This window comes from Saccostrea cucullata, unplaced genomic scaffold (genome assembly GCF_032062105.1).
Source record: "Saccostrea cucullata isolate Sc308-1 unplaced genomic scaffold, CSIRO_AGI_Scuc_v1 ctg1085, whole genome shotgun sequence".
Lineage (NCBI taxonomy): Eukaryota > Metazoa > Mollusca > Bivalvia > Ostreida > Ostreidae > Saccostrea > Saccostrea cuccullata.
The window spans coordinates 37,193-57,500 of record NW_026921233.1 but is presented as its reverse complement, the minus strand read 5'-3'; the positions used below and the strand labels follow the sequence as shown (position 1 = coordinate 57,500).

At 34.8% G+C, this 20,308-nt stretch overlaps 2 protein-coding genes across 2 annotated transcripts in view; one reads left to right on the top strand and one right to left on the bottom strand.

Moving 5' to 3' along the window:
- LOC134259538 (collagen alpha-2(IV) chain-like) overlaps positions 1-18,145 on the bottom strand; it is a 33,813-nt gene extending 15,668 nt beyond the window's left edge. The window contains exons 1-15 of the mRNA XM_062742122.1: positions 17,831-18,145; positions 17,619-17,673; positions 7,954-8,028; positions 5,738-5,872; positions 5,340-5,384; positions 4,976-5,038; positions 2,181-2,300; positions 2,008-2,043; positions 1,856-1,918; positions 1,561-1,755; positions 1,270-1,323; positions 996-1,058; positions 760-804; positions 548-667; positions 235-439 (exon numbers count right to left, since the gene is read on the bottom strand). Coding sequence (XP_062598106.1) covers positions 235-439; positions 548-667; positions 760-804; positions 996-1,058; positions 1,270-1,323; positions 1,561-1,755; positions 1,856-1,918; positions 2,008-2,043; positions 2,181-2,300; positions 4,976-5,038; positions 5,340-5,384; positions 5,738-5,872; positions 7,954-8,028; positions 17,619-17,673; positions 17,831-17,940 — 1,384 coding nt within the window. The 5' untranslated portion in view covers positions 17,941-18,145. The remainder of the gene's footprint in view (positions 1-234; positions 440-547; positions 668-759; positions 805-995; positions 1,059-1,269; positions 1,324-1,560; positions 1,756-1,855; positions 1,919-2,007; positions 2,044-2,180; positions 2,301-4,975; positions 5,039-5,339; positions 5,385-5,737; positions 5,873-7,953; positions 8,029-17,618; positions 17,674-17,830) is intronic.
- A 240-nt stretch (positions 18,146-18,385) lies between these two features.
- LOC134259539 (collagen alpha-2(IV) chain-like) overlaps positions 18,386-20,308 on the top strand; it is a 39,113-nt gene continuing 37,190 nt past the window's right edge. Inside the window, exon 1 of the mRNA XM_062742123.1 lies at positions 18,386-19,123. Within this exon, the coding sequence (XP_062598107.1) occupies positions 19,055-19,123 (69 nt within the window). The 5' untranslated portion in view covers positions 18,386-19,054. The remainder of the gene's footprint in view (positions 19,124-20,308) is intronic.

Sequence of the window (20,308 nt, the reverse complement as noted above, 5' to 3'; positions counted from 1 at the left end):
ATAAAATATGACCCAGCTCTATAACCTCTACATCAACTGCCAGAAAGGAAACCACACAGATTGTGTTTTTACTTTCATATCTTACCAGAGCTTGTTGATTCATTCTAACGTCTCTTGAGAAATATACTTTTTTTTTTTAAAAAAGAACAATAAAATATGACCCAGCTCTATAACCTCTACATCAACTGCTAGAAAGGAAACCACACAGCTTGTGTTTTTACTTTCATATCTTACCAGAGCTTCCTCTATCTCCTTTGTCGCCCTTTGGTCCAGCTGGCCCCTCAGGACCAGGCAGTCCCTGTGTTCCCGGCCCTCCTGGAGGTCCAGCTCTCCCAGGGGGTCCAGGCAATCCCACAAGTCCGTCTAATCCAGGGAATCCTCTCTCTCCGGGTGGACCGCGCTCTCCCTTTGGTCCTTCTGGTCCATCACCACCTTCTCCCTGTTTATCAAAATAAAAAGTTCATTACTGGAACTGGCCTGTAAAGCTACTTCTATGGTAGGATAGCTAATCCCACTGATACCTCACACTTTTAGGGGGATAACTTACCCCGCTGGGTCCTGGGGGTCCCCTGTATCCCTTTTCTCCTTTCAGACCAGGTATTCCTGGGTTTCCTTTTTCACCTTGAACTCCATTCAATCCTGGCAGTCCATCCATTCCTCTGTCTCCCTACCAATCAAAATAAAAAGGATTATACAAGAGGCAAACACCAGCAGGTAAAATCAAATTGGGGCTGCATAATTTCTAAAAATGTCTCTCACCTTTAAACCAGGTAATCCAGGAAGGCCAGGTAATCCTTGTTTGCCCTAAAATTATACAGTTTAGAGAAGTTAAAGGAAATAAGCATCTTAAAAATAAATTCAATTCTTATCAGTTTAATTAAATCTGTAGCCAGAAGTCTTGAGATATTATGAATTAAGGTGAATTGTGACATGGACAGTTATTCCATACTATGGGTGTGTGATGTGAATGTTCTATTGTACAGAGTTTTACATACTCTTGGTCCAGCAATACCAGGTATTCCCTTCTCTCCAACCATTCCTGGGGGTCCTTTCATACCCTGAAAAAATTCCAAATACATGTAAAATAGTGTTACATGTACCATAATTCAACAGTTATCTGCATCATCAGTTTCAACATTTTCAGATAATTGAAATGGAAAAAAAGAGGTACATGTACTCATAAGGTATGTAAACAAGGAAAAATGCTTTAGATGCATTTAATAAAATCCCTCTACAAATATAAACATCTTGAAGTCTGTGTTAACTTACAGGGAATCCCCTCTCTCCTTTGTTTCCTGGCAGTCCTGGTAAACCGTCAGCTCCCTGAAATATAACAGAACCCATTTCTTTTCAAAATAAGGCTGATCTTGTATATATGGAAAAATGGGTGTGAATGAACTTTTGTTGACAGAATATTTGACCAAAAGGTGTGTGAATGCATTAAGCAAACACTGGACATACTTAATATCATAACATTTTATAATCAGTACATTTTTCTTGAAGCATTGACTTCCTATGCTATCTAGTAGTTAGTCTTGTTTGACCCCTGATGACACTAACCCTGTAACCCCTGTCTCCCTTGGGTCCTCTGGGTCCGATCTGAGTCACATTGGGTTCCTTCAGCTGTTGATTTCCATCACACGGGGGACCGGGGGGACCTCTGGCACCAGGCTCACCCTGGTCTCCCTTCTCACCACTGACCGCTAAACCTTGGAAACCCTTCTCTCCTTTCTGGCCCAAAAGTCCATCATATCCCTAAAGGAGTGATGAAGGTCACATCATAAACTTGTCAAGGTCAAGTAATAAAATAAAAATCAAACTAAAAACTTAGCCATGTGCTGTCAATATGACTTACTCTTGGTCCTTCGGGGCCGGGCAGTCCTGGCAATCCAGGGGGACCAACTCTACCAGGGGGGCCCTAAAAATACACAGCTATAAAAATCAGAAATCCTCCTAATATAGAATGTAATTGTTACAAAAGAATTTCACAATACCACGATCTTTTACCTGAAGACCTTGAAATCCTTCAATACCAGGTTCTCCCTGTCAAAATTAAAGTTACACATTAGTACTTGTAGATAAAGAAATTCAAATCAAGTGTCATGTGATATTAACTACACCAATAAATACAATATATACAATTAAACAGATCTATTTTTAGTAGTTGGGTACTGGCTAACCTTTTGACCTTTGACAGCGACTCCAGGTGAAGACTCTCCTTTTTGTCCAGGAATACCTGGTAGACCGGGTTGGCCGACCTGCCCGGGAAGTCCGTTTAATCCAGGGTTACCGGGCTCTCCCTACAAATCAAGCAACAGGGTTCAGAGATCAGAAAGAGCTCTTGATGAGAAACTCTTATTGAAATACAAATTTCATGGAACTGATACTGGTATGCCTTTTGTTTTATAACTTCACTTTGCTGGATTTGAAAATTAAAATTCTTTAACCTTTTTCAGATTGCTGCAAGTTTGCTTGCCTGAATCGACTTTTTAAAACTTTTATTGGAAAACTGTTGATAAATATACTGGTTTGAAATAAATTGAATATTATGAACAAATTTTTATCATATATAGCTTGTGATCCTAGAATTAAAATAAAATAACACTTATCAATCTGTGAAACAAAAGCAAATAACTTGGTGGTTTAAACTACCGTAAATCTGGAAATTTTTACGTCGATTTTATTTTGCGAATTCGGGTCAAAATGCTGTTGATTAATTTTTACGTTTCAAAATTTTGCGAATGACCACTGTTTTGTTTACATTTTCTTATTGGTAATTTATTTTTAAGAAAAATTTTTTTGCGAATGCAATGAACTCGCAAATTTGCTAAAAATTTTTCTACAGCAAAAATTTCAAGATTTACTGTATGCGAGCACTGAATTAACTATGATGGGTAGTGGCAGGAAAACTTTTATTGTTTCTGTGAATTAATTATTATTTTTCAAATCCAAATCTTGGGAGGGGGAGGGAGGGGATGGAAATTTTGAACATCAATTTTTCAATAAGGAATTGCTGATTTGTTGGGAATGCTTCTGGTTTGTGCTACTGGTCTAGAGAGATAAGCCAGAGCTGCAGTAAACAGCTGGTAGCCATAATTGTCAGTATATAAGCCAGCAGTGGGTCAGCTTGAAGGTGGTTAGGGAAATCTGGAACACATTGTTTACAAGATGTGGCATACTTATTTATGTAGCACAAATTAATAGGTCACTTCTTAAGAGAGAACTCCTGGATGGAATGCATGTAAAGAATTTCCCAAGGAGTATTTCTTTTTTTTTTTTTAACTGCTTAATTATTTTTAATTATAAAACAGAAATAATGCAGTCAGATTCCTTCTAGAAATGATATACAAATACTTTAAGGTCATCTTCTACAAAATTTCATAACACATGAAGAAGGCCAATGATTCACCTGATTCCTAATTAATTTGGGATTCTCTACACTGTCCTAACAGATAGACCTCTTTTTCAGCTCCCCTAGCAGGAGGTATAAGTAATGGTAAATGTGTCAGTTACTTAACACCTCCAGGCTCCCCGCTGTGTGAGATTTCCTGCTGAGTACAGTAATGGGATTATCTTATCTCTACTGATACAGTTCCTTATCACTCACCGCCCAACCCAACCCAGAAATTATCACACTCTTAAACAATATCACTTCACTGCTAACCCTGGGATAACTTCATTGGCATGATGGAAATATGTACTTTCCTTCCTATAATGAAATCTTTTATCTGTAATTGCAATTATGTGCATTTAACTACCTCTGGACATGTACTATAAATAAACACAGAGTTTGATTATGAAATGAAAAAAAAACTTCCAAAACACTGTGTAAGCTAAAAAAAACACTAGGCATATGACTGAGAGAGAATTCTGAAGCAGACATGATAATGGGGTGAGGTTTTATAAGGTTTCCAGACAGCAGACTAAAACATCTGCTTGTTTGAATACTTGCTGAAGCTTCAGAGTTTAAAAGAAATTACTACTAATGGCATTAAAAGTAAGCTATAATCATGAGAGCTAAGGTTTCTACCATAGATATCCGAGTCCAAATCTTCAATTTAAAATACCATGTACTAAAAAAAATTGCTGGGAAACTAACTTCAAAATCAATCAATCAATAGGAATATCAATTTTTCACTGATCAAAAGGGGACTTGTAAAACACAATACAATTTATCATGTTGCGTAATATTGAAACTCTTCAACAAAGAGAAGGCACCTATTGAATATGATGTTTCTACTCCTTTCATTGCTATGCCAATTTTTCCTTCCATCATCATGTCAAATACTATTTTAGCACATGTAGATACAAATGCAATAGCTATGTAAAAAGTCTTTTGTTCACGAAAGCATTCAAAGATTTCCTCAGTTAAAATCATTCAACAGGGCTCATGTATACATGGAGCTTAATGAGAACAAACATGGAATTTTTTTAATCTTCTTTCACAGTGTCTGGCGACGCTTTTCTGCTACGGTGAATATGCCTTTACCCTGAGATGGCTGTTTGACAATAAGATCAAACAAGACAGACAAGAAAGAAAAAATGTTTTTTGGCTGAATCTGATGCCTGGGAAGGAATCACTCGTCACAAATACACCATGTTCATCAGCTGAGAATGTCAGCCTCTGATACAAACCCGCTTCCTCTCCCAGAAACTCAATGTGACAAGTGTCTGTGATTCATTAGCCTTGCTTCTAATGATTCATTGAGGGGGGATTTTTTTTCTGCGTGTTGCTGTAAATGATGTACCAAAAAACACCAAATTTCTAGAACAGGATGGTTCTTATCAATTTTTCAAAATATCTTTTTTTGTTGTTGTTGTCGGAAGAAACGATTAAAATTCTCTTGATACACTACTGGATTTTTTGCAGCTGCTTCCAGAATGTTCACCCAAAAATAATCTGCGTAGATGTGAGAAAAATGATTGCAGACAGAATTGACAATGCAGCATGCTGATTCTTTGTCTGTACGTTTACCTGTGTTCCATTGCAGCCATCCATACCGGCCGGTCCTCTGGGTCCAGTGGGGCCAGGAATACCCTACAACACAAAAAGATGAGATTCTAACGTATGGCCTTCAACTTTATCACACATATATCATTGTCATATAAAAATTTACATCTAAATGGAGTTAGGAGAGACATTCAAACAGATAAACAAAAAGCAGGTTCCCTTCATCTTTCCTTAGATTTTTTTGAGTGTTTTTCAAATCTGCAGTCATGTTTACACATTTCAAAAAATAGAATTCAAAAATTTTATGCTTTCATTCAAAAAGTCAGATGAAGATATCAATACTACAATAAAACTATAAATAAATAAAATAATTAATGTTAAAACTTACAGGAATTCCATTGATACCAGGAAATCCAGGCATTCCCATTTTTCCCTAAAAAAGAAATCATGTATTAAATTTTAATGATTATCAAGTTCAACATCGAAGGTTTTTATTGAATTTGCAGACTGATTGCTAAGATATAAATTTGCCTTTGTTCAAGATAAATATAATAGCACATTTCATAGAAAGAGGAAATTCAGAACAGGGATCTTTCATTGGAAATATATTCTAGTATAATTTTTATATTCCCAAGAGTACATTTACTAGTATTTAAATAGGATGCAAAAAAGGGGGGATGAAAAGAAAATGGTACTTTATGAAATACAATTAGTGATATGGTTTGAGGTATGAGATTTTCTTTTCTTCTCTTGTTCTACAAGTATTTCTTTCAGTTTGTAACTTACTCTGTCTCCCTTTGGTCCGATGAGTCCTAATGGACCAGGTTCTCCTTTCTGACCCTTAATTCCGGGAAGTCCCTCCATGCCAGGATAACCTTGAACTCCCTGAGGGCCGGGAGGGCCCAGGGCTCCAGGGATACCCTACAAAGGTCACTCAATGTTACATCTGTTACATCCCTCCAACATACACAATGCAAGCATGATATAATCAATTTACAATACAGTGTACTACATATTGTTTTTCATTAATATGAAAATATTTAGAAATTTATTTATCTGCTCACATCAATATAATATGCTAAATATTATTAAATCTACATGTATATATTGAAAAAGGCAAAAAATAAACCATAATCAGGATATATAATTAATTAAACAAAACATATTTTACATGTACCATAAAGGCACAGTGATTGGTAGATAGAAATATCTATCTTCTCTTCTTTTACTGCAAACATTTCTACTGAATAAAAGAACTAATTTTCATCCTCCAATTATTTTGGAGAATATTTTTGATATGTTCACTCTTTGTTTCAACAAATATTTTTGAATGCCCCTATGCTTATATCTGGGAAAAATCTTCTAGTTCAGTACTGGTGCCACTTAGACCCTATGCTTTTTCAAAACAATATCAGATCACACCTCAGCATCTATGGCAGTTGTTTATTTGCCAAGACCAATCTCCCCATCAAAACCTCGTATCCCGCCTCATTGGCTACTGCCTGTCACGGGCTACTGGGATACAGTGGGTTTGGGAATCATTCTGATGACTTTTACAGAAGTTTGGTATCTGTACTCTGTACCAGAGGATACACAGAGAAGCCTGCTCTAACAGGTAGAGCTGATGGAATCCAACAGGTTTCTACCAGGGTCAATGACCAACGGAAGTCTGATTTTACATAGCTGCTTACATCAGCAATAATAGGGCAATGACTTTTTACAAGCATTTAATGAGAACTTTCTGAAAAAAATGTTTCAAAGGTCAAAAATGGATTGGAAACTTTTTGTTGAAGTGCAATCAGAAGCGAGTTTTAATTAAGATAAGAACAGACTGATTTATCAGTCATAACTGTCAAATTATTGTCTACCTCTGGTATACAATCTTAAGTACAGTTTAACATCAGTATATCTTGAATATCTTTTGAATACAGACCAATTGGATATGTGGAAGCAATTTGGAAGTCTCGAGCACTTTTTCTTTAAGAATTTTACCCTCAATATGAAACCTTGGATATCTTGAGGTTCTATCTTGGTCAAACTGAGTTTGGGATAACAATGTAACTGTTTGTACAATGATGTAATTAAAAAACATTCCTTATACACTATAAAAATTCTGTTCCTACCAATAAACAAAGAATTAAACTTTAAAGCACCTTTTCTGTTACATTTTGTGTATCAATACATGCCTATATATACCTCTACAGCTATACTGTACATTCCTTTAAAATTAAAATTATCAAAGATCCTGTCCAATCTGTATCCGGGTAATCCCTTAACTGATCCTTCAAAGTTAAACTTATCCTAGATCTGTCCAGCCTATATCCCTTTAAACTAATCCTATAGAGTTGTACACAGCCTTATATCCTACCCAGCCTATATACTGATCCTAGTTACACCCTTAAATCCTACCCAGCTTGTATCCCTTTATACTAATCCTAGTTACCCCCTTAGATCCTATACAGCCTATATCTCTATATACTGATCCTAGTCACAGACTTAGATCCTATACAGCCTATATCTCTATATACTGATCCTAGTCACACCCTTAGATCCTATACAGCCTATATCTCTATATACTGATCCTAGTCACAGACTTAGATCCTATACAGCCTATATCCATATATACACCCAGACACCCTATATCCCTATATCATATACTGATCCTAGTCACACCTTTCCTATACATATATCCCATATACCCAGACTATATCCCTATATACACTGATCCTATACACACCTATATACTGATCCCACACCCTTAGACTATATCCCTATACACTGATCCTAGTCACACCTTTAGATCCCACCCAGACTATATCCCTATACACTGATCCTAGTCACACCTTTAGATCCCACCCAGACTATATCCCTATACACTGATCCTAGTCACACCCTTTGCTTTACCAAGCCTATATCCTTATATATTGATACTACAGAGTTCCCCCCCTTAGATCCTACCCAGGCTATTTCCCTATATACTGATCTTACAAAGTTATTCTTACCCTAGATCCTTTCTCACCCACACATTTACATCCATTACTTGTTTGACAGTTGGCTCCACATTCCTTTAAGTCTTGCTGTAAAGAGAAACAAAGTTTATTTCAAAAAATGTCTTTAAAAGATTGTGATTTACCTAAACCACTGGGTACTATATCTATCATATCATAAACCCTTTTATCTAAGACAATTCAAAAAACAACGGCAGGTACATAATGTACGTGTTACAAAGCCCACTCTGTGCTATATTGCATTAATTTGAAATGCAACAAAAACAAATTTAAGGCCAAGATTTTAGGCAATAAGAATGAACATATATTCATTCTAGAATATGACTATATGTCAGGGTTTTACATCCTAGTTTCCAGATTCCCTGAAGGCACCCTTCTTCTCAATCAGAGAGACAATGGGGCCAGCTCTCTTACACACCCTTGCCCAGTTTTGTTTCAAGACTTATCCAGCTGACCTGAGAGCACAATTAAGACTCTAGTAGGATTTATTTAAACTAAACTGTAAAAATATGTCTGATCCTGGCAATATTACTAAAACATCACTTTGTAAAGATTCAACAATATTAATTTTTAAAAGATTATTATTATGGTTGAAGTATGCTAATGAAACATTTCTTAATGTATTAAAAAGGTGTTTTTTTTTATTTTTATTTTATAATGTCTACATATGATTTTCTGTCTTTCACATTTTGAACTCATTCATTCTTCCTTCTCTCCATCAAAATAATTTATTAGGTTATAAAAAAAATCCCGTTCTGAATCACCCAATCTGCTTAGTTCAGCAAAGCTTGCAAAAAAGTGGAACATGATTACAGAATAAACACAGACAAGATATATCAGACCCTAAAGAAATATTTATATACGTCTCCATGGTAACCTGTATCAGTGTGTTTTAATGTTTACAGAACAATAATGGAAGGGGGTTTCCTTATCTTCTGAAGATCACACAGATAATGGCCCCGAAAATGGCCACTAAATTCACTGAATGAATTCTTCAGCTAAAAAGAGTATATACATGAAATTCAACTTGCTGCTTCAGTGTCTTTTTGCCTTTGTCGTAAAAGATCTATATCAGGAATACTTGGTACTACATGTACATGATGTTAGGGAGACAATATACACATACATACACTGCAGATGTCAGAGAACTCATACATACTGCTGATTAGGAGGTCTGCACTCTCAATTAATAAAGAAGTTAATTTGCTGGGATAAGCAATTCTAAGGGAGGTAATCTAATCCAGCCACTGTTACTACATGTGTAATTTTCCATGTGTTAATCTTTAACTAGATAGTTTCTAGAAAAATGCTTGCAATTTTATTGCTTAAAGCACCTTGAAATGTCTGGATAAACTGCTTTACATTAGTAATTTTCAGAATTTTTGTAAGAAGTTAATGGAACTAAGAAACTGCAATGAACTATAGATTGCATGTGTCATATTGGGTGAACAGTTGTGTACTTAGCTTAACCCCCCCAAACTGAGTTTTCATGGAGGACTTCGCCCACACAGACAAATTATCAGAAAGTTCCTTCATTACAACACCTGGATGCTGCGGAGGAGATGTTATCACAAAGCACCCAAGAACCACAATAACCCCACCGTAGAACCACAATAACCCCTGCCCTATCCTCCCCAATTCAAACCCCACCAACTGCCAACTAGGATGTCAACTGTTATTCTCTCCACCTTGGCCCATGATTTTTTTCATATAATATGGTTGATTTTATGACAATTGTCTATGACAATTTTATGACAATTAATTGTTTCTGACAGCAGACAAGCTGACAATGGTCTTACGTTGGCTAACGCAGGAGCAATCTGAGGAAGAAGTGACAGACAACAGCTACTATACAAAAGCCTACTGATATAAGTGGTTCCTTCTTGTAGCCATTGTACGATGCATGCATCACCCTCTTGATGTAAGAGCTGTTCTACTTACATTCTCTAGAATCCACTTTGGCATTAAGGAGATAGCAACAATGACATTTTATTGTTTTCTGTTTTACCTTTCAACAAGATCATGATCTCTTACTTATCATAACAGAGTGATTACATACTTCTGTGAAATTTAAAATATGTTTATCAATTTCGTTTTCATTGAGAAATCAAACTGTCTTAAAAATAAACCATAAAATTCACTCAATCAACCTTGATTTGTATGCACATTAAAAAAAAAAGTACCGGGGGTATGTTAAAGAATTATGCTCCTCCAAAAAATCAAAAAAAATGTAAATTGATTTAATTATAAGCATATAACGGGCTTATAATTTTGGTAAAGCTTGTACAGGTTTGAAATCAATTTTCAAAATCAATTTATTTTTTTAAATTTTATAACATCAAGAAGTATGGAAGATCATTATATGATGATGATGTGTAGACTTAATGGGCAAAAGGGGAGGGGGAATTCTCCCCCTCTTTAAAAATTCCTCTTCTATCATTTCTTCTCATATCCTTATTATTCTACCATAAAATTGAGTACCAGTATTTAATTCTGCAGACTTTTTTGGTGGCCGACATTTACTTGTTTGTTTTACATGTAAATCTAGACATGCAGTTAGAAATTCACTAATCTTAGCACCACATACTGTTCAACATGGCAGTTATCTCACAGAAAAACTTTTTTTTTTTTGGAAAATGCGTAAATTTCCACCTCCAAAGATTTTGTGTAAACATTTCAACATTATAAAAAACACACAGAAAAACGACTTTTATTAAAAAACTAGGAATGATCAAGATAAATCATTCACTTTAAATACCAAAACTACAAAGTTGAAGAATTCAGTGCTAACAGTTCTTGATCTAAGAAATTCATAAGAGATCAAATTTTTTCATTTGTTAAAAGTGAGAAAATACTGATTTGTTGACTATATGCATTGATGGACCTTGTGTGAACTTAACAGCTAAGAAAATCTTTCTGACAAAATTCTACCTTCACTTCTGTGGAAAACTTCAAATGCATTTAATAATATTCCTAAAAAAAAAAATCAGGAATCTGTTAAGATTTGTTTAAAACTTGATGATTCAGTAGGCCAGACCTAAATTACAGAGGAAGGAAGATGTCTGTTAAGCTATCCTGCCATGAAATAGATGGAGAACATCTGTACCCATTTACCATCACTGGTCTGCAAACCATCATTTCTCTAGGTTAAAAATCTCAGGTTATCCACTTTAAGAGGATAAACTTTTTTGATTGGAATTCGAAAACTGTGTGTCGGCTCAAGTCTAGCATGCCCTTCATCATGAAAAAGATGTTTTTTAACAAGGTCTACGCCTCTGAGTTCACAGGAATTTTATGTACACAGTAATCATTGAATATAAATTTATATATTGTTAACAAATAAAGATGTGGATCATGTAGTATCTGCATGAACAACCAGAATTTTTCAGCTAACTTTAGTATGTAATTTTGGGGGTTTTTTTTAACACTAAAAATCAAGTATATGCTTGTACCTATGGGTTTAAAAAATATCTGAGCTATTAGAAAGTAATGAGATTGTTCAGATGATTTTATAAATGCAGCTAATCAGTAACACTGCATAAAAAATGAATTGTTATTCATCATCTTAAGGTACTCAGACACCCCCTACAAAGTTGGCAGACAAGGTCAGGTGCTACCAACTCCACAAGAAGTGCAGATATCAAACACTGCTTGGGTAATTCTTGCCTAGATAACACATATAATATACTTGTGATAACAAGCAATGGGGTGTAGCACAAAACAGAAGTAACAAGTTACTAATAATAGAGCAAATCAGCTCACTTTCTTGGCAGATTTCTTGTAAAGACTTTATGAAAATTCTATAATTATTAAAAAGACATTTTCCCCCTGTCTCATTTTGAATTGAATTAAGAAAGGAGCAGCACCAGGTTTACTGGTTATATTATCTAAATCCTATAGGGTTGCTAATATTACAGATATATTCAGGCTAATAAGAGACATAAAATTTATCAATGGTAATGATCCAGAACCACTTGATCTGGGTCATTCAGTTTACATGGTCTACACACAGACAAAAGCAGGAAAATTCTGAAATTCTCCATTTCAAAATACTTAAACCAAGTATATCTCACTATAAGAGATTGAAGTCCAACTATGATTCATTTATGTGGGAGTTTGGAAAATAAAGGAGGTTTTCATTATACTAAGCAATCTAGCTTGAAGGGGCTTAAAAAGACTCCAAATTAAAAATGCAACAACTGCATCTTATTCATCAAAACCTTGTGTGCTTTGAACTGCTTTGATTCATCAAATAACGTGGGCAGTAAATTTATATTTGAAATAATGTATTCCACTACCAATTTCAATGGAAAAAATACAGATGTTTATTTATTGCAACAACAACTTAATCATAAATGCCTATTAAAATTGTACTTTTGAGCATATATTCAAGTATTTACTCTCATTTCCTCCCCTCTTATTTGTATCATCATCCTGATTATCAAGAAAATCATCAGAAAACATTATCAGATTCTGGGAGAAGACTTGAATGTATGCCAAAACTATTCAGAAAGAGTGAATGTGTATTTTTCTAGAGTTTTGTACAGATACATGTACATGACACTCATCAGACAACCACACAGTAAGAATTCTTAGTCCAAGTTATTTCCTATAGTTTTTAATTCGTGTGTGTGTTCTCCCTTTAATCTCAAGATAATACTGCATGGGTACACTTACACAAATATAAACATATATCTTCAGTATTCCACACTAGTCCGCTATCAATAAAAAAATAAACTCAATCTTAACCTCCATGTCTAAAAATATTACTTTCCTTGTTTTCATTTCTAAAGAGTTCTACATAGTACTATTTTGTTTTCAAGGACAAAAGAGTAGAATGACACCTTAGGATTGAAATATATATATGCATAGCATATAGGCCAGTGACCCTTTTTAATTGATTTAAAGGTTTTTCAGAAATATTCACTGAAGTAAGTATTATGCAAATGCAAAATTTTTCATTCAAGAATTGCCTTGTGTGTTAGTCTTGAACTTGCATGTAAATGAATGAAGGTGGAAGGTAACGTTAGAAATTGGGGAAAATATATATAATTTAAAATTTCAACAACCTTTAGTAATTATAATAACCTTAATATTATTATCATTTTACAAACAGTGTGACAGTTTGCTTGATGGGGCGTGCTAAAACTTTGTGTGCTGATTATCATTTTACTCATCGATTGGATCAATGGAATCAATACTAATTTGCATGTGAAACTCGGAATACAACAATCCCCTGATAATACTGGCCAATCACATTGAAGGGTTGTTTACCAGTACGGCATTTGTAGTCACCAGCAACACGTGGTCAGTCAAAGCCCGTTTTGTTTTCTGTCCTCAAAAAAGCATGTAATATATTTGTTGTGATTTGACAGGGTGGGTTTTTGGATACATATGAGAAAATTTAAAGAATGGAATTAGTAAGGCTACTCTGCTTATGTTGTACTATGTACGTAGCTCTATCAATATCAACATTATAGGAAGTAAAACTTGCTTTGTCTGTTCACATGTAATTGTTGTTTATTCAACGCAATTGGTCAGTATTGTCAGTGGTATTGCTGTGTTCTGTGTTTCATATGCAAATTTAAGTATTAGTGATTCTGTTGAAATCAAACATCCAATCGATGAGTAAAAACGATAATCAGCATACAAAATTTTAGCACGCCCTATCAAGTAAACTGTCAGGCTGTTAGTAAAACGATATTAAAGGACAAGTTGCAGAGAAATCATTCACCTCCATTAGAGTATATCAGTTATCAGTATTTAATTATTGATATTCGATGGATCTAATGCCATAAATGACCATTAAATATGTCGATGTATATTATTTAAATATTTTCTTGATATGAAACTTAGACAAACTGATCCCATTTCAGAATCTTTATGGTCACCAGAAACCATAAATTTGCTATTTTCTAAGGATATGTGAAGTATGTACTGGCTGTAGATAATAAACAGTAATCAAATTCAAAAGTCCCCCTAAAACATCAAATGAGAAATCAGGTGCCATGGAGTAGAAAGCTTCTCCTGTCAACTGGTCACACTTGCTTTGTGCTTGTCATGATCAGGCAAATAGAAAAATCCATAGATTATTCAATGTGGAAATAAGGGCCTAACAATTTGTATGAAAAAAGTCAGGAGATTGTATTTGCTAACAAATTTATTGTATTGACCATAGGCATTATGAAATGTTGACTTAAAACAGCACTATTGATATTATTGTATTATCAATTTATATTGAATCTTGCTTGAAAAGTGGGAGGGTATATATTGATTGAGATGTCCATCCGTCTGTAAGTCTTTCCATCCATCTTTTACGCTTTGGGGTAACCATCTCATTCTCTCTTCACATTCAAAACAACTCTTATTCCACTGAATGAAATTTAATGAGACTTTTCACAGAATCTTTGTTACATAGTGCCATTGTGACCTCTTATTCTACTTTTTGATACAACACATATTTTGGGTTTCCCATGGCAAAACATGGACACTGCCATTCTTTCTATAATATTGAAGGGTTCTCATCTCTTATCCATAACTCCGCCTATACCAATTAATAAAATTTAATGATACTTCCACATATTCTTTATAACATGATGCCATTGTAAACCTCCTTTTTTACTTTTTGATCTGACACTTAATTAATATTTCAGGTCTCTCAGAGAAAAACATGTACTTTGCCATTATAATCATATGGAAGGCAGGGGTACCACTGAGTGGGGGTATAATATATGTGCATGTACTTAAAAAAGTGGGCTTATATTTTAGCCGCTGTGGCATGGACAAGATTGCGCTAATTCATAAAATACCGCTTAGAAATCATTTATTAATAACGTACATGGTAGAAACATGTTTAGTGCTAATTCATGATTATGCCGTCAAGGCCATACTCAGTGATTGCACTAAATTCGGGATATGCCAATTTATGTACACATACTGTAAGAAGGGAAATTGATGGTAAAATTGAAATCATTGCTATCATCATAAAGTTTTCTTTTAAGGTTGGATCGGGAGGCCCGGGTTCGATTCCCGTTCATGGCGTTGTGTCATAGGTAGTGACTGTTCCTTTGCCAAGCGCTCTGCACAAGAAGTGAAAGTCATGGGTCTTTCGGATATGTCCTTAAAAACGTAGGTCCCATGTCATGGTAGGCGTTGGCACAATAAAGAACCCTCACTGCTCAATGGCTCTGAGTGCCGAGTATAGGTCTTAATTTGAAGCCCTTCACCAGCATTAAGTCTTACAAAATTAGCATCCAAAATACACCTTACAATTCCTATCTATATTTTTCTGATTTCGGTTTTTCTCGATCAAAGTTTATAGTACCAGAAATTTCATAACTTGCCATCTACAGTTTCTACTATTATAATTAAATATTCGTAATCCTTACAACGATGGCCGATCACATTCATGTCAGTGTTTTAAAGTAAACAAAATGGAAACAGAACGTGCCTCAAATTGCTCCAATTACACGTCCATTTACAAAACATCTTCAGCGACAGGGGGCCTAGACGGTCCCTGGACCACGACTTACTATTTTTCATTTCAGAATGTTGGCAGCGCTGTGTATGAGTGAAAAATTCTCGGACGTTAAAAAAAATATACAGTCAATCAGTCAATCTTTTAAGGTTGCCATTGGCTTATGTCTTTTTTCAGATATGAAACAGATATGTCTGACTCTGTGGTGTCTTTTATTTTGAGTTCAATGGGATATACTCTATACTATATCAACATAAGAATGAAAATGAATATTTTAAATTGATAAAACATCAATATATTTAAATGTTGAAATGTAGGCTATAGCAAGAAACTTCTCCTTTTCATGTTCAAGTTTTTGAATACATTCTTCATCATCAATAAGAATTCAAAAATAGGTCTGCTCATAACAGTGCAATTAGTGCCCATGGGAATTCCAAAATATTGTTGGATGACTTAATCTCCAAAAACTAAGATAGATACATGAATTGTCAGTCAGAAATTCAAGCATTTACTTAGTGTAAAGACAACCTTGGAGTTTTTTTTATAGTGTAATATGTTTATCATTCCTTTTAGAATTTTTCACTCATATCGAGACTCAACATTTGCCACCTTTGAGCAGTAAGGGATCTTTTTCATGTCAACACCTTCTGCAACACAGGTCTTTGGCTTATACAATCTCATCCAAAGGACCATACCCCCCCCCCAGTGGATTCAAACCCACAATGTAAAAGAACAACTAACCACTGTGCCACTTGGGTGACCAACTTGGAATTACTTGTGTGGGCCATCAGAATGTTTTTTTTAACAAAAATAATGACCAAAAACATGATATGTAATATGTCTAATCACAATCTAGTATGTATGAAGTCATATTTACATCATGGATAAGGTTTCTTGGAAAACTTAGGAACAGGCATACCAAGTGAGATGCCTGTGGGCTAAAATGTGCACATACATCCAACTGCGCTTCTTAACAAGAAAATATAGTTGAAAACTCCTTATTGAGTTGAATGAAGCAAATTGGCAATGAATTTAACAAGCATGTTACAGTGTATGATAATGTAAGCTTAATGTAATGATGCTCATGTGTTTTAATGTGATGATGCACACAATGATTTCGCATCTTTGCGAAAAAATACATTGCAATATTAAACATTTAACATGATAATTAATTATTCTCAAAAATGTGTTAACAATTTTGCACATTTGTTCTCCTTAATTGATTAGGGCAACTTTAAATAAGCACAGTCATTTAAAGTTAAAAAGTGTGTGTTGATAGTAGTAGTTATGTAAGAGCATGTTTATAAATTAGCAGTCAAGAAGCACTGCAAAAACTCGACTTATGAATTCTCCTCAGAATTTTGGAGCTTTTGAAAATGTTATTGCCTTTGTATAATTTGGTGAAAAAGAACCTGTATGCCCCAACTAGATCCAGAGTTAAGATCACACTCAAAAGAAATTTCAAAATGAAATAAAACTTACTAAGCTCAAACATTATGTCAAAATAATAAAAACTGAATGTGAGAAATTGCTTGGAAAGCCAAAAATTATATGATTATTTTTACACATGTAAAGTGTTATATGCAGATGATATTTTGTTAGTTTTATGTCATGTTGTAAATTTTGAATTTACCGGGTGGCAGTAAATACAAAATTTACAAGTTGTCATGTTGTAAATTTTGTATTTACTGCCACCCGGTAAATTCAAAATTTACAACATGACAGTTTGAACATCTTGGTGATAAAAAGTGACTTTTACCCAGATATTCCCTTGAAGAATGTTTGCTTCACACTTGTTTTACAGTATATACAATTTTGAAACAGTGGTTCTTGGTAAAGCTGTTTAAATTAATCCAGTCCTAATATTCCATTTCCCCTAAAACAATTTTAAATGGGGAGAAATCACCAATAGAGGATTCTAATCACCAATAGATTTTTATGGCAAGTTTGTCCAAAAAAAACCCAATAGGTGAATCTGTAGAAATTAAAATTATTAAAAGGATACTCCAAATTAAAATCATCAAATCTCTCTCTCTCTCTCTCTTTCTGTCTCTCTCTCTTTCTCTCCAAAAAATACTATGATCTGATTTTATACATATAATACACATGTTGTTAAGTTTTTAAAATAAAATTGCGTTAAAAAAAATTTAAAATAAGGAAAATTAAATAAAAATTAACTTACAGCGTATACTTGAACGGTGCTTGATAAATATAAGGTAGCTAAACAGAGTAGGAGCCTGCAACAAGAAAAATGAAACAGACTATAGGTGATTCGACTCCTTAGAAGCAGCTTGCAAAAAAAGCAAATCTGGCAAGAAATTCATGTTTTAAAAATTATTTTCATTAAAAATTCTATTACTTGAAATAACGTAATGAAAGAAAAGCAGTACTCACCATGACCTCATGGCTCTAGAGATTCTAAATGATTTGAAAGCACTTTGGTTAACTCCGTCCTGTCTGACGGCGCACGGCGCACAACTACAGTTCTTGCGTTCTGATGGCATCGGCAGATTTTGTCACTGACGTCGTATCTTTGGTCACAGAACGGCCGTTCCGCCGCTCTATCCTCCACAGCTGAGAGGGACTCAGCTAGAGTTGGTCAGTTCTCCTCTCCGAATCTGTTAAAATGTCCTCAACAACATCAGAGTGGTGACACTACGATCCTCCAACTCCGTTCTCTTCGGATGAAGACAATCTCCAAGAAATGCCAAAGATTCCGATTTGGAGAGAGGAGGCGGAGCTTGCATATCACATTTCAGTGACTCGTGGGTTTGGGAGAATTTGTAAATATTTCTCACGTTGAAAAATAATGCATTTAAATGTTCGCGGAAATGACTCGAATACCACCAAGCTTAATAAAACAATGCTTGTCTGTTTTACAAAACCAGAGAAAATTTTCTGTTGCTCAAAGATAAGGGTCTTGGGGTAGATAAGTGGGGATTTTATTCTTTTACGATGGGATGCTGATGATAAGACGCATGCATAATAATCTGTCTGTAAATCGGATTAACACGAAAGATAATCCCACCTGGTGTTATATCACCTCAGCTGGCAAATCTGTATGCACGCTTATGAAATAAAGTAACGACCGATTGGCAATTACATTTCTGGGACATTGGATATCTACAGAGAACATATTCTCCTAACGTAGAGTAGGATTTTGGGGGAATTCATGCTAAAATTTGCATTGATTGACATCCAAGAATTTTGGAAACTCTTGTGAGACATAGCAACCTCTTACGAACGCTTCCGCGCAGAAAAAGAAGTGCACCGACAGTTCAGATATTTTGTGGTCAGACAGTCCGTTATGAATTGTTCAACAAAAGCAAACCCTTGACAAAAATGTTCTGTGAGTCACAAAAAGAATAATAGTGCTTTAGTTGCAATAGTTAAGTAATTGGAAACTTGGGATTTTTTCGTCTGAAAGTGGGCGGATCGTGGTGATTCTGACGGCTGCTACCGAACTCCGCCGTGAAGTCAAGAATTGCAGGAAGATGGTCACGAAGTCCTGCTAAACTTCTATGAAACTTTTTTCAAAGAGCGACATATTGGTGACCGAAGAGCCAAGTTGATAGGACAGTCCCTCTTTGTGGGACCAAGGGGACGGTGTTAGGAGATATGAGTCCACGGGATGTGATTTTATTCTTGGTGGTTTTAGGAATCACTTTGGATCTGTCTCTTGGAGCCGTAAGTATAGTCTGTTTCTAAATCTAATGTCGCGCGATCGCTTTTATCGCGACGATTGCTGAGGTGGGGGGGAAAGGCGCAGTTTTCGTTGAATGCCCCAAAACTTTATTTTCTTCAAAAATTTTAATGATATAATTGAAATCTATTAACTATTGAAATTTTTACTCAATTAATATCCGGTAAAATTCCGGTTAATTATTCTCATCCATGTGCGGCCTGGAATAGGTGCTTGCTATAAAACCTTTATGTTCGCGCGGCGGATTTACCGAAGAGTGTACATTGTATATCCGAGATGTATTTTTCTTTTGAATATATCTTGTATCTTTGTATTAATTTTGTTTTGTATAAATATGTATCTGTAGCCTTTTTGTGTTGTGTACACAAACACCCTCTACCGAGCGCATTCCTTCCCTTGTGAATATGATTTTCAAAGTATTCATTGATATATTGATAAAAACTTTTTACATTATTAAAAAATAAAAAATAAGAAAAATACTTCATTTAGTCTGTGATTTGAATTTATTTATTTATATATTTTGAAAATAACAATAAATTTTACATCTGAACCATTAAAAATATTCTCTTGTATTATGATTTGGAAAGAAGTTAGTATTGAACTATATGAACATGATGAATGGGATATTTTTAACCCCCCCCCCCCCCACCTCCCTTATTCCCTTTGAACACTTACCCACAGAAGAAATCAGGATAAGGTCATTAAATATGAAGAAGCATAAGCTTAATTTTAATTTCCAACTCAATAAAATAAGTATGAGCCATAAGTCATAATTTTTAAAACTTATATCTGGGTAAAGAACAAAATTTGAATCTATACAATTTTGGGGGTGCTCTTGAATTTGACAACTATGGCTTAATTTCTTTCCTGTATACATGTATATGCAAAATATTGACTCTGTTTATTGTGTTTATTGACCAGATTGAAAGCAATTTAGGTGTCACATTTTGATAAATTTGAATCTACATTAATTCATGATGTTTTTATTTTGACTTTTAATTTGATGTATTGTTTTCCATTTATTGCTAGGATAAAAAGTTATATTAGATTATTCTATACATGCCTATTATTTTGTGAAAGGGGGGGGGGCAAATTTACAGCCACAAAGACTGAGGCCTAATGATATAGCCACAAGGAATCGGACCCAATCATATGGGGCCACAAGGACT